The sequence below is a fragment of the Oncorhynchus mykiss genome, chromosome 28, assembly GCF_013265735.2.
Source record: "Oncorhynchus mykiss isolate Arlee chromosome 28, USDA_OmykA_1.1, whole genome shotgun sequence".
NCBI lineage: Eukaryota > Metazoa > Chordata > Actinopteri > Salmoniformes > Salmonidae > Oncorhynchus > Oncorhynchus mykiss.
The window spans coordinates 37850079-37866117 of record NC_048592.1 but is presented as its reverse complement, the minus strand read 5'-3'; the positions used below and the strand labels follow the sequence as shown (position 1 = coordinate 37866117).

At 34.7% G+C, this 16039-nt stretch overlaps 1 protein-coding gene across 2 annotated transcripts in view; it reads left to right on the top strand.

Moving 5' to 3' along the window:
* Window positions 1-16039, top strand: part of LOC110509127 (netrin-G1-like) — a 229853-nt gene that overhangs the window by 130105 nt on the left and 83709 nt on the right. For both annotated transcript variants that reach the window (XM_036966775.1, XM_036966776.1), the window contains exon 4: window positions 4288-4466. In XM_036966775.1, coding sequence (XP_036822670.1) covers window positions 4288-4466 — 179 coding nt within the window. The remainder of the gene's footprint in view (window positions 1-4287; window positions 4467-16039) is intronic.

The following is a 16039-nucleotide window of genomic DNA, read 5'->3' as shown; positions in this document are numbered from 1 at the left end:
TGTCATAATATACTGCTGGTGTGGTGGTAATATGGTCATAATATATGTCATAATATACTGATGGTGTGGTGGTAATATGGTCATAATATACTGTTGGTGTGGTGGTAATATGGTCATTATATACTGTTGGTGTGGTGGTAATATGGTCATAATATATGTCATAATATACTGTTGGTGTGGTGGTAATATGGTCATAATATATGTCATAATATACTGTTGGTGTGGTGGTAATATGGTCATAATATACTGATGGTGTGGTGGTAATATGGTCATAATATATGTCATAATATACTGATGGTGTGGTGGTAATATGGTCATAATATATGTCATAATATACTGATGGTGTGGTGGTAATATGGTCATAATATATGTCATAATATACTGTTGGTGTGGTGGTAATATGGTCATAATATATGTCATAATATACTGCTGGTGTGGTGGTAATATGGTCATAATATACTGTTGGTGTGGTGGTAATATGGTCATAATATATGTCATAATATACTGCTGGTGTGGTGGTAATATGGTCATAATATACTGTTGGTGTGGTGGTAATATGGTCATAATATACTGATGGTGTGGTGGTAATATGGTCATAATATATGTCATAATATACTGTTGGTGTGGTGGTAATATGGTCATAATATATGTCATAATATACTGCTGGTGTGGTGGTAATATGGTCATTATATATGTCATTATATACTGTTGGTGTGGTGGTAATATGGTCATAATATATGTCATAATATACTGATGGTGTGGTGGTAATATGGTCATAATATACTGTTGGTGTGGTGGTAATATGGTCATAATATACTGATGGTGTGGTGGTAATATGGTCATAATATATGTCATAATATACTGTTGGTGTGGTGGTAATATGGTCATAATATATGTCATAATATACTGCTGGTGTGGTGGTAATATGGTCATAATATACTGATGGTGTGGTGGTAATATGGTCATAATATACTGCTGGTGTGGTGGTAATATGGTCATAATATACTGCTGGTGTGGTGGTAATATGGTCATAATATACTGCTGGTGTGGTGGTAATATGGTCATATTATACTGTTGGTGTGGTGGTAATATGGTCATAATATACTGCTGGTGTGGTGGTAATATGGTCATAATATACTGATGGTGTGGTGGTAATATGGTCATAATATATGTCATAATATACTGATGGTGTGGTGGTAATATGGTCATAATATACTGCTGGTGTGGTGGTAATATGGTCATAATATACTGATGGTGTGGTGGTAATATGGTCATTATATACTGTTGGTGTGGTGGTAATATGGTCATAATATATGTCATAATATACTGTTGGTGTGGTGGTAATATGGTCATAATATACTGATGGTGTGGTGGTAATATGGTCATTATATACTGATGGTGTGGTGGTAATATGGTCATAATATATGTCATAATATACTGTTGGTGTGGTGGTAATATGGTCATAATATATGTCATAATATACTGTTGGTGTGGTGGTAATATGGTCATAATATATGTCATTATATACTGATGGTGTGGTGGTAATATGGTCATAATATACTGCTGGTGTGGTGGTAATATGGTCATAATATACTGATGGTGTGGTGGTAATATGGTCATAATATACTGTTGGTGTGGTGGTAATATGGTCATTATATACTGATGGTGTGGTGGTAATATGGTCATAATATATGTCATAATATACTGATGGTGTGGTGGTAATATGGTCATAATATACTGCTGGTGTGGTGGTAATATGGTCATTATATACTGTTGGTGTGGTGGTAATATGGTCATAATATACTGCTGGTGTGGTGGTAATATGGTCATAATATATGACAGACAGACAGACAGACGGACGGACAGAGTTGTATATTGTGAATAGGATGCAGTTTGGGATCCACACAGAGTTGTATATTGTGAATAGGATGCCGTTTGGGATGCACACAGAGTTGCCTTTTGTTTTAGAGTCACTATCCTGACCGTATTTGATGCTCCTGCTCCACAGGAGGTTAGCCAAACGAGCTCTGGTTTTAGGAGCAGAATAATAATGCCTTTTCTCTCTCTTTCATTTTAGTCTGATCTAAGTCAAGTACCGGAGTACTAAAATACACACTATTAATTAAATCATAAAATGGGCAAAATGCTCCACAGCAAGGGCTCAGTGAAATATTGTGTAAACTGAGGTGATACGGTGAAAACACATCGTCATGAAAAAGGTAACCTTGTCTTAGACATGAAAAAGGTAACCTTGTCATAGACATGAAAAAGGTAACCTTGGCTTAGACATGAAAAAGGTAACCTTGTCTTAGACATGAAAAAGGTAACCTTGTCTTAGACATGAAAAAGGTAACCTTGTCTTAGACATGAAAAGGTAACCTTGTCTTAGACATGAAAAGGTAACCTTGTCTTAGACATGAAAAGGTAACCTTGTCTTAGACATGAAAAGGTAACCTTGTCTTAGACATGAAAAGGTAACCTTGTCTTAGACATGAAAAGGTAACCTTGTCTTAGACATGAAAAGGTAACCTTGTCTTAGACATGAAAAGGTAACCTTGTCATAGACATGAAAAAGGTAACCTTGTCTTAGACATGAAAAAGGTAACCTTGTCTTAGACATGAAAAAGGTACCTTGTCTTAGACATGAAAAAGGTATCCTTGTCTTAGACATGAAAAAGTAACCTTGTCTTAGACATGAAAAGGTAACCTTGTCTTGGACATGAAAAGGTAACCTTGTCTTAGACATGAAAAGGTAACCTTGTCTTGGACATGAAAAGGTAACCTTGTCTTAGACATGAAAAGGTAATCTTGTCTTGGACATTAAAAAGTACCTTGTCTTAGACATGAAAAGGTAACCTTGTCTTGGACATGAAAAAGTACCTTGTCTTAGACACGAAAAGGTAACCTTGTCTTAGACATGAAAAGGTAACCTTGTCTTAGACATGAAAAAGGTAACCTTGTCTTAGACATGAAAAAGGTAATCTTGTCTTAGACATGAAAAGGTAACCTTGTCTTAGACATGAAAAGGTAACCTTGTCTTAGACATGAAAAGGTAACCTTGTCTTAGACATGAAAAGGTAACCTTGTCTTAGACATGAAAAGGTAACCTTGTCTTAGACATGAAAAGGTAACCTTGTCTTAGACATGAAAAGGTAACCTTGTCTTAGACATGAAAAGGTAACCTTGTCATAGACATGAAAAAGGTAACCTTGTCTTAGACATGAAAAAGGTAACCTTGTCTTAGACATGAAAAAGGTACCTTGTCTTAGACATGAAAAAGGTATCCTTGTCTTAGACATGAAAAAGTAACCTTGTCTTAGACATGAAAAGGTAACCTTGTCTTGGACATGAGAAGGTAACCTTGTCTTAGACATGAAAAGGTAACCTTGTCTTAGACATGAAAAAGGTAACCTTGTCTTAGACATGAAAAGGTAACCTTGTCTTGGACATGAAAAAGTACCTTGTCTTAGACATGAAAAGGTAACCTTGTCTTAGACATGAAAAGGTAACCTTGTCTTAGACATGAAAAGGTAACCTTGTCTTAGACATGAAAAGGTATCCTTGTCTTAGACATGAAAAAGTAACCTTGTCTTAGACATGAAAAAGGTAACCTTGTCTTAGACATGAAAAGGTAACCTTGTCTTAGACATGAAAAGGTAACCTTGTCTTAGACACGAAAAGGTAACCTTGTCTTAGACATGAAAAGGTAACCTTGTCTTAGACACGAAAAGGTAACCTTGTCTTAGACATGAAAAGGTAACCTTGTCTTAGACATGAAAAGGTAACCTTGTCTTAGACACGAAAAGGTAACCTTGTCTTAGACATGAAAAGGTAACCTTGTCTTAGACATGAAAAGGTAACCTTGTCTTAGACATGAAAAGGTAACCTTGTCTTAGACATGAAAAAGTACCTTGTCTTAGACATGAACTTTGCGTTAGCTCCCCGGTCACATTTTAATCAGGTGAATAAATGAGTTCATATTACTGTAGTCCGGTTGGAAGCACCAACCCACAGCCTTTGGTATGAATAATAACATGCATTACATCCTCTGTGTCTTTAATGGGTTTTTCCTTCTCAAGTTGAAGTGCAACCTGCACAGCACACCAACGGCTGTATCCCGTCTTGATTAAAAGTGTTGTTATTGTAGAAGATCAGATAATTTGTGAAATAAATCGGATTTAGTGTTCTTCCCCCTCCTCAGGTGTAAGTGTAACCTGCACTCCAACAGCTGTATCCCGTCTTGATTATTGTAGAAGATCAGATAATTTGTCTGTTTTCCCTCCTCAGGTGTAAGTGTAACCTGCACTCCAACAGCTGTGTGTTTGACAAGGACAAGGGGAAGCTGGGGTGTGAGTGTGAACACAACACAACAGGACCAGACTGCGGCCGCTGTAAGAGACACTACCACGGACGACCCTGGAGCGTCGGGTCCTACCTGCCCATTCCCAAAGGAACTGCTAACATCTGTAAGTAGCTTTCCCTTCTTCTATAGAAATGACATTGTTGAAAAATCCTGTACTTCATTCTAATATCTTTACCAGAAGGTATTTGTTGTTCTGTGGGTATTTGCAGTTTGATATTCAGATCCTAAGGTAGGGGGCTACCCATAATTCCAGGCTAAAACCAGGCTAACACCAGGGAGGCTAGCTGAGGGCTAAGGTGCTATAGCAGCCCAACACTGAGGAATAAGGTGCTATAGGAGCCCAACACTGAGGAATAAGGTGCTATAGAGGAATAAGGTGCTATAACAGCCCAACACTGAGGAATAAGGTGCTATAGAGGAATGAGGTGCTATAGCAGCCCAACACTGAGAAATAAGGTGCTATAGAGGAATAAGGTGCTACAGAGGAATAAGGTGCTATAGCAGCCCAACACTGAGGAATAAGGTGCTATAGCAGCCCAACACTGAGGAATAAGGTGCTATAGCAGCCCAACACTGAGGAATAAGGTGCTATAGAGGAATAAGGTGCTATAACAGCCCAACACTGCGAAATAAGGTGCTATAGCAGCCCAACACTGAGGAATGAGGTGTTATAGAGGAATAAGGTGCTATAACAGCCCAACACTGAGAAATAAGGTGCTATAGCAGCCCAACACTGAGAAATAAGGTGCTATAGAGGAATAAGGTGCTATAGAGGAATAAGGTGCTATAGAGGAATAAGGTGCTATAGAGGAATAAGGCGCTATAGAGGAATGAGGTGCTATAGCAGCCCAACACTGAGGAATGAGGTGCTATAGAGGAATAAGGTGCTACAGAGGAATAAGGTGCTATAGCAGCCCAACACTGAGGAATAAGGTGCTATAGAGGAATAAGGTGCTATAGCAGCCCAACACTGAGGAATAAGGTGCTATAACAGCCCAACACTGAGGAATAAGGTGCTATAGCAGCCCAACACTGAGGAATAAGGTGCTATAGAGGAATAAGGTGCTATAGCAGCCCAACACTGAGGAATAAGGTGCTATAGAGGAATAAGGTGCTATAGCAGCCCAACACTGAGGAATGAGGTGCTATAGCAGCCCAACACTGAGGAATAAGGTGCTATAGCAGCCCAACACTGAGGAATAAGGTGCTATAGAGGAATAAGGTGCTATAGCAGCCCAACACTGAGGAATAAGGTGCTATAGCAGCCCAACACTGAGGAATAAGGTGCTATAGCCAGACCAACACTGGGCAGGTGGGAGGCCCTATGTTCTTCCTGGTGAATCAAACAAAGCTTTGGAGTCTGTACGACAGTGAAGATGCTGGTGGCGTGCTCTCAGTGTTTGATGATGTTAGCGGTGTACTGTTGTCTTGCACATAAGCTAGCCTACATACTCTCTTTATCTCTTTTTTTGATGTGTTTGTAGTTTCTGCATATGTTTGAGGCAATCATTCTTTGAGATTGTGTGTGTGTGTGTGTGTGTGTGTGTGTGTGTGTGTGTGTGTGTGTGTGTGTGTGCGTGCGTGGGTGTGTGTGTGTTTGTACGCAGCATATTTGTGTGTGTGTGTGTGTGTGTGTGTGTCTGTGTGTGTGTGTGTGTGTGGTGTGTAGGTAGGTCCTTTTCCATGTGTGCATTCCAATGCTATATTGCTTGATCCCCCCCCCCCCCCCCACCTGCCTTGCGCTCCTCCCTAGCTCCTCCAGTTCTGAGACCAGCCGGCTAGCTCAACTGACTGACAGGGCCGTTATTAAAAACAGCCGGCATTCGGACGCATCTGCACTGAACTGATGAAACCCCAGACCCAGTCTCCATATCCTCCATTTCAAAAGCAATATTACACACTCGTTTGGCAGAAACAACGAAAGCAATAATGGTGCGGATGACACCCTGACGTTATTACATAATAATAAAATAATGTCATCGTATTACTCCCCCCACAGATGTGGAAGTTTGAAGGCTTTTGTCTTTGATTTTGAGTTATTTGTTATTCTCTCATAAGAGAAACCTGAGACTATTGCTAAATCCCAAATGGCACCCTATTCCTCTACACTTTTGACCAGAGCCCTATGGGCCCTGCTAGTGTACTGTGTAGGGAATGAGGTGCCATTTGGGACACGGGTATTGCCAACAAATGGGGGGGGGGGGGGGGGGGGGGGGGGTGTTCAATCCCCCCCCCCCCCCCCCCCCCTCCCCATGAAGAAAGGAACGCAGCGGCTCATATATCCTGCTAGAATATTATACATACGTTCCTACATATGAAGACAAATTTGCTGAAAGTGCAGAATTTAATTATAGTCTAATAACGCTCATCTGTCATGAAGTCCTCCTCTTTAATCACAATAGTAATTAATCTCCTGGGTAGTAACAGACAGAGGGGGGTAATACATTTAGCATATTTCATATTCATATGCATAGATGTACAGTATGTGACCTACCATGTAACACCTCAGAGACAGGTGAGGCTCTTGTTGCTGGGGGACCAGAGCTGTCACAATACAAGGGCTGAAGCACGGACCAGAACATATCTAGATTATCAAATACTTTAGATATAGACATAAAAGACATAGCCCATTCTATATCAACGTTAAGGTTCCTTGAAGCTGTGATAATCTACTGCATACCAAACAAGGAGTGTGAAACTAGGTGTGAAACTGGAGAGAAACAGAGAGCATTCTCACACTTGCAGAGGCACATTTAAAAGTTATTGCGGCAAAGTGACCTTCATCAGTGCATACAAATCCTCCTAATGTTTCTTCCACATGCTGTGTGCCCATGACACGAAGTTAGGTGGAGAGAAAAGCAGGTACCCCTTGTGGAGTAATGTTGAAGTGTAGAATGGGTTTGATAGAACTAAGAGAACTGTAGAATGGGTTTGATAGAACTAATAGAACTGTAGAATGGGTTAAATAGAACTAATAGAACTGTAGAATAGGTTTAATAGAACTATAGAATGGGTTTGATAGAACTAATAGAACTGTAGAATGGGTTTGATAGAACTAATAGAACTGTAGAATGGGTTAAATAGAACTAATAGAACTGTAGAATAGGTTTAATAGAACTGTATAATGGGTTTGATATAACTAATAGAACTGTAGAATGGGTTTGATAGAACTAATAGAACTGTAGAATGGGTTTGATAGAACTAATAGAACTGTAGAATGGGTTTGATAGAACTAATAGAACTGTAGAATGGGTTTAATAGAACTAATAGAACTGTAGAATAGGTGTAATAGAACTGTAGAATGGGTTTGATAGAACTAATAGAACTGTAGAATGGGTTTGATAGAACTAATAGAACTGTAGAATGGGTTTGATAGAACTAATAGAACTGTAGAATAGGTTTAATAGAACTGTAGAATGGGTTTGATAGAACTAATAGAACTGTAGAATGGGTTTAATAGAACTAATAGAACTGTAGAATGGGTTTGATAGAACTAATAGAACTGTAGAATAGGTTTAATAGAACAGTAGAATGGGTTTGATAGAACTAATGGAACTGTAGAATGGGTTTGATAGAACCTATAGAACTGTAGAGTGGGTTTGATAGAACTAATAGAACTGTAGAATATGTTTAATAGAACTGTAGAATGGGTTTGATAGAACCTATAGAACTGTAGAGTGGGTTTGATAGAACTAATAGAACTGTAGAATGGGTTTGACAGAACCTATAGAACTGTAGAATAGGTTTGATTGAACCTATAGAACTGTAGAGTGGGTTTGATAGAACTAATAGAACTGTAGAATGGGTTTGATAGAACTAATAGAACTGTAGAATGGGTTTGATAGAACTAATAGAACTGTAGAATGGGTTTCATAGAACTAATAGAACTGTAGAATGGGTTTGATAGAACCTATAGAACTGTAGAATAGGTTTGATTGAACCTATAGAACTATAGAATAGGTTTAATAGAAGTGTAGAATGGGTTTGATAGAACTAATAGAACTGTAGAATGGGTTTGATAGAACCTATAGAACTGTAGAATAGGTTTGATTGAACCTATAGAACTGTAGAGTGGGTTTGATAGAACTAATATAACTGTAGAATGGGTTTGATAGAACCTATAGAACTGTAGAATGGGTTTGATAGAACCTATAGAACTGTAGAATGGGTTTGATAGAACTAATAGAACTGTAGAATGGGTTTGATAGAACCTATAGAACTGTAGAGTGGGTTTGATAGAACTAATAGAACTGTAGAATGGGTTTGATAGAACCTATAGAACTGTAGAATATGTTTAATATAACTAATAGAACTGTAGAATGGGTTTGATAGAACCTATAGAACTGTAGAATGGGTTTGATAGAACTAATAGAACTGTAGAATGGGTTTGATAGAACCTATAGAACTGTAGAATGGGTTTGATAGAACTAATAGAACTGTAGAATGGGTTTGATAGAACCTATAGAACTGTAGAATAGGTTTGATTGAACCTATAGAACTATAGAATAGGTTTAATATAAGTGTAGAATGGGTTTGATAGAACTAATAGAACTGTATAATATGTTTTAATAGAACTGTAGAATGGGTTTGATAGAACTAATAGAACTGTAGAATGGGTTTGATAGAACTAATAGAACTGTATAATATGTTTTAATAGAACTGTAGAATGGGTTTGATAGAACTAATAGAACTGTAGAATGGGTTTGATAGAACTAATAGAACTGTATAATATGTTTTAATAGAACTGTAGAATGGGTTTGATAGAACTAATAGAACTGTAGAATGGGTTTGATAGAACTAATAGAACTGTAGAATGGGTTTGATAGAACTAATAGAACTGTATAATATGTTTTAATAGAACTGTAGAATGGGTTTGATAGAACTAATAGAACTGTAGAATGGGTTTGATAGAACTAATAGAACTGTAGAATATGTTTTAATAGAACTGTAGAATGGGTTTGATAGAACTAATAGAACTGTAGAATGGGTTTGATATAACTAATAGAACAGTAGAATGGGTTTGATAGAACTAATCGAACTGTAGAATGGGTTTGATAGAACTAATAGAACTGTAGAATGGGTTTAATAGAACTAATAGAACTGTAGAATGGGTTTGATAGAACTAATAGAACTGTAGAATGGGTTTAATAGAACTAATAGAACTGTAGAATGGGTTTGATAGAACTAATAGAACTGTAGAATGGGTTTGATTGAACTAATAGAACTGTAGAATATGTTTAATAGAACTAATAGAACTTTAGAATGGGTTTGGTAGAACTAATAGAACTGTAGAATGGGTTTGATAGAACTAATAGAACTGTAGAATGGGTTTGATAGAACTAATAGAACTGTAGAATGGGTTTAATAGAACTAATAGAACTGTAGAATGGGTTTGATAGAACTAATAGAACTGTAGAATGGGTTTGATAGAACTAATAGAACTGTAGAATGGGTTTAATAGAACTAATAGAACTGTAGAATGGGTTTGATAGAACTAATAGAACTGTAGAATGGGTTTAATAGAACTAATAGAACTGTAGAATGGGTTTGATAGAACTAATAGAACTGTAGAATATGTTTAATAGAACTAATAGAACTGTAGAATATGTTTAATAGAACTAATAGAACTGTAGAATAGGTTTAATAGAACTAATAGAACTGTAGAATAGGTTTAATAGAACTAATAGAACTGTAGGATGGGTTTGATTGAACTAATAGAACTGTAGAATGGGTTTAATAGAACTAATAGAACTGTAGAATAGGTTTGATAGAACTAATAGAACTGTAGAATGGGTTTAATAGAACTAATAGAACTGTAGAATGGGTTTGATAGAACTAATAGAACTGTAGAATGGGTTTAATAGAACTAATAGAACTGTAGAATGGGTTTGATAGAACTAATAGAACTGTAGAATGGGTTTAATAGAACTAATAGAACTGTAGAATATGTTTAATATAACTAATAGAACTGTAGAATATGTTTAATAGAACTAATAGAACTGTAGAATAGGTTTAATAGAACTAATAGAACTGTAGAATGGGTTTGATAGAACTAATAGAACTGTAGAATATGTTCAATAGAACTAATTGAACTGTAGAATGGGTTTGGTAGAACTAATAGAACTGTAGAATAGGTTTAATAGAACTAATAGAACTGTAGAATATGTTTAATAGAACTAATAGAACTGTAGAATGGGTTTGATAGAACTAATAGAACTGTAGAATATGTTCAATAGAACTAATTGAACTGTAGAATGGGTTTGGTAGAACTAATAGAACTGTAGAATGGGTTTGATAGAACTAATAGAACTGTAGAATGGGTTTGATAGAACTAATAGAACTGTAGAATATGTTTAATAGAAGTGTAGAATGGGTTTGATAGAACTAATAGAACTGTAGAATATGTTTAATAGAACTAATAGAACTGTAGAATGGGTTTGATAGAACTAATAGAACTGTAGAATGGGTTTGATAGAACTAATAGAACTGTAGAATATGTTTGATATAACTAATAGAACTGTAGAATGGGTTTGATAGAACTAATAGAACTGTAGAATGGGTTTGATAGAACTGTAGAATATGTTTAATAGAACTAATAGAACTGTAGAATGGGTTTGATAGAACTAATAGAACTGTAGAATGGGTTTGATAGAACTAATAGAACTGTAGAATATGTTTAATAGAACTAAAAGAACTGTAGAATGGGTTTCATAGAACTAATAGAACTGTAGAATAGGTTTAATAGAATGAATAGAACTGTAGAATGGGTTTGATAGAACTAATAGAACTGTAGAATAGGTTTAATAGAACTGTAGAATGGGTTTGATAGAACCTATAGAACTGTACAATGGGTTTGATAGAACTAATAGAACTGTAGAATGGGTTTGATAGAACTAATAGAACTGTAGAATATGTTTAATAGAACTAATAGAACTGTAGAATGGGTTTGATAGAACTAATAGAACTGTAGAATGGGTTTGATAGAACTAATAGAACTGTAGAATATGTTTAATAGAACTAATAGAACTGTAGAATGGGTTTCATAGAACTAATAGAACTGTAGAATGGGTTTGATAGAACTAATAGAACTGTAGAATAGGTTTAATAGAACTGTAGAATGGGTCTGATAGAACCTATAGAACTGTACAATGGGTTTGATAGAACTAATAGAACTGTAGAATGGGTTTGATATAACTAATAGAACTGTAGAATGGGTTTGATAGAACCTATAGAACTGTAGAATGGGTTTGATAGAACTAATAGAACTGTATAATAGGTTTAATAGAACTGTAGAATGGGTTTGATAGAACTAATAGACCTGTAGAATGGGTTTGATAGAACTAATAGAACTGTAGAATAGGTTCACTAGAACAGTATAATGGGTTTGATAGAACCTATAGAACTGTAGAGTGGGTTTGATAGAACTAATAGAACTGTAGAATGGGTTTGATAGAACCTATAGAACTGTAGAATGGGTTTGATAGAACTAATAGAACTGTAGAATAGGTGTAATAGAACTGTAGAATGGGTTTAATAGAACTAATAGAACTGTATAATGGGTTTGATAGAACTAATAGAACTGTAGAATGGGTTTGATAGAACTAATAGAACTGTAGAATGGGTTTGATAGAACTAATAGAACTGTAGAATGGGTTTGATAGAACTAATAGAACTGTAGAATATGTTTAATAGAACTGTAGAATGGGTTTGATAGAACTAATAGACCTGTAGAATGGGTTTGATAGAACTAATAGAACTGTAGAATAGGTTCACTAGAACAGTATAATGGGTTTGATAGAACCTATAGAACTGTAGAATGGGTTTGATAGAACTAATAGAACTGTAGAATGGGTTTGATAGAACTAATAGAACTGTAGAATATGTTTGATATAACTAATAGAACTGTAGAATGGGTTTGATAGAACTAATAGAACTGTAGAATGGGTTTAATAGAACTAATAGAACTGTAGAATATGTTTAATAGAACTAAAAGAACTGTAGAATGGGTTTCATAGAACTAATAGAACTGTAGAATATGTTTAATAGAACTAATAGAACTGTAGAATGGGTTTGATAGAACTAATAGAACTGTAGAATGGGTTTGATAGAACTAATAGAACTGTAGAATATGTTTAATAGAACTAAAAGAACTGTAGAATGGGTTTCATAGAACTGTAGAATGGGTTTGATAGAACTGTAGAATATGTTTAATAGAACTAATAGAACTGTAGAATGGGTTTGATAGAACTAATAGAACTGTAGAATGGGTTTGATAGAACTAATAGAACTGTATAATGGGTTTGATAGAACTAATAGAACTGTAGAATATGTTTAATAGAACTAAAAGAACTGTAGAATGGGTTTCATAGAACTAATAGAACTGTAGAATATGTTTAATAGAACTAATAGAACTGTAGAATGGGTTTGATAGAACTAATAGAACTGTAGAATGGGTTTGATAGAACTAATAGAACTGTATAATGGGTTTGATAGAACTAATAGAACTGTAGAATATGTTTAATAGAACTAAAAGAACTGTAGAATGGGTTTCATAGAACTAATAGAACTGTAGAATAGGTTTAATAGAATGAATAGAACTGTAGAATGGGTTTGATAGAACTAATAGAACTGTAGAATAGGTTTAATAGAACTGTAGAATGGGTTTGATAGAACCTATAGAACTGTACAATGGGTTTGATAGAACTAATAGAACTGTAGAATGGGTTTGATAGAACTAATAGAACTGTAGAATATGTTTAATAGAACTAATAGAACTGTAGAATGGGTTTGATAGAACTAATAGAACTGTAGAATGGGTTTGATAGAACTAATAGAACTGTAGAATATGTTTAATAGAACTAATAGAACTGTAGAATGGGTTTGATAGAACTAATAGAACTGTAGAATATGTTTAATAGAACTAATAGAACTGTAGAATGGGTTTCATAGAACTAATAGAACTGTAGAATGGGTTTGATAGAACTAATAGAACTGTAGAATAGGTTTAATAGAACTGTAGAATGGGTCTGATAGAACCTATAGAACTGTACAATGGGTTTGATAGAACTAATAGAACTGTAGAATGGGTTTGATATAACTAATAGAACTGTAGAATGGGTTTGATAGAACCTATAGAACTGTAGAATGGGTTTGATAGAACTAATAGAACTGTATAATAGGTTTAATAGAACTGTAGAATGGGTTTGATAGAACTAATAGACCTGTAGAATGGGTTTGATAGAACTAATAGAACTGTAGAATAGGTTCACTAGAACAGTATAATGGGTTTGATAGAACCTATAGAACTGTAGAGTGGGTTTGATAGAACTAATAGAACTGTAGAATGGGTTTGATAGAACCTATAGAACTGTAGAATGGGTTTGATAGAACTAATAGAACTGTAGAATAGGTGTAATAGAACTGTAGAATGGGTTTAATAGAACTAATAGAACTGTATAATGGGTTTGATAGAACTAATAGAACTGTAGAATGGGTTTGATAGAACTAATAGAACTGTAGAATGGGTTTGATAGAACTAATAGAACTGTAGAATGGGTTTGATAGAACTAATAGAACTGTAGAATATGTTTAATAGAACTGTAGAATGGGTTTGATAGAACTAATAGACCTGTAGAATGGGTTTGATAGAACTAATAGAACTGTAGAATATGTTTGATATAACTAATAGAACTGTAGAATGGGTTTGATAGAACTAATAGAACTGTAGAATGGGTTTGATATAACTAATAGAACTGTAGAATATGTTTGATATAACTAATAGAACTGTAGAATGGGTTTGATAGAACTAATAGAACTGTAGAATGGGTTTGATAGAACTGTAGAATATGTTTAATAGAACTAATAGAACTGTAGAATGGGTTTGATAGAACTAATAGAACTGTAGAATATGTTTGATATAACTAATAGAACTGTAGAATGGGTTTGATAGAACTAATAGAACTGTAGAATATGTTTAATAGAACTAATAGAACTGTATAATATGTTTGATATAACTAATAGAACTGTAGAATGGGTTTGATAGAACTAATAGAACTGTAGAATGGGTTTGATAGAACTAATAGAACTGTAGAATGGGTTTGATAGAACTAATAGAACTGTAGAATGGGTTTGATAGAACTGTAGAATATGTTTAATAGAACTAATAGAACTGTAGAATGGGTTTGATTGAACTAATAGAACTGTAGAATATGTTTAATAGAACTAATAGAACTGTAGAATGGGTTTGATAGAACTAATAGAACTGTAGAATGGGTTTGATAGAACTAATAGAACTGTATAATGGGTTTGATAGAACTAATAGAACTGTAGAATGGGTTTGATAGAACTAATAGAACTGTAGAATGGGTTTGATAGAACTAATAGAACTGTAGAATATGTTTAATAGAACTAATAGAACTGTATAATATGTTTGATATAACTAATAGAACTGTATAATGGGTTTGATAGAACTAATAGAACTGTAGAATGGGTTTGATAGAACTAATAGAACTGTAGAATGGGTTTGATAGAACTAATAGAACTGTAGAATATGTTTAATAGAACTAAAAGAACTGTAGAATGGGTTTCATAGAACTAATAGAACTGTAGAATAGGTTTAATAGAATGAATAGAACTGTAGAATGGGTTTGATAGAACTAATAGAACTGTACAATGGGTTTGATAGAACTAATAGAACTGTAGAATGGGTTTGATAGAACTAATAGAACTGTAGAATATGTTTAATAGAACTAATAGAACTGTAGAATGGGTTTGATAGAACTAATAGAACTGTAGAATGGGTTTGATAGAACTAATAGAACTGTAGAATATGTTTAATAGAACTAATAGAACTGTAGAATGGGTTTCATAGAACTAATAGAACTGTAGAATGGGTTTGATAGAACTAATAGAACAGTAGAATAGGTTTAATAGAACTGTAGAATGGGTTTGATAGAACCTATAGAACTGTACAATGGGTTTGATAGAACTAATAGAACTGTAGAATGGGTTTGATATAACTAATAGAACTGTAGAATGGGTTTGATAGAACCTATAGAACTGTAGAATGGGTTTGATAGAACTAATAGAACTGTATAATAGGTTTAATAGAACTGTAGAATGGGTTTGATAGAACCTATAGAACTGTAGAATGGGTTTGATAGAACTAATAGAACTGTATAATAGGTTTAATAGAACTGTAGAATGGGTTTGATAGAACCTATAGAACTGTAGAATGGGTTTGATAGAACTAATAGAACTGTATAATAGGTTTAATAGAACTGTAGAATGGGTTTGATAGAACCTATAGAACTGTAGAGTGGGTTTGATAGAACTAATAGAACTGTAGAATGGGTTTGATAGAACCTATAGAACTGTAGAATGGGTTTGATAGAACTAATAGAACTGTAGAATAGGTGTAATAGAACTGTAGAATGGGTTTGATAGAACTAATAGAACAGTAGAATGAGTTTGATAGAACTAATAGAACTGTAGAATGGGTTTGATAGAACTAATAGAACTGTAGAATGGGTTTGATAGAACTAATAGAACTGTAGAATATGTTTAATAGAACTAATAGAACTGTAGAATATGTTTAATAGGTGTAATAGAACTGTAGAATGGGTTTGATAGAACTAATAGAACTGTAGAATATGTTTAATAGAACTGTAGAATATG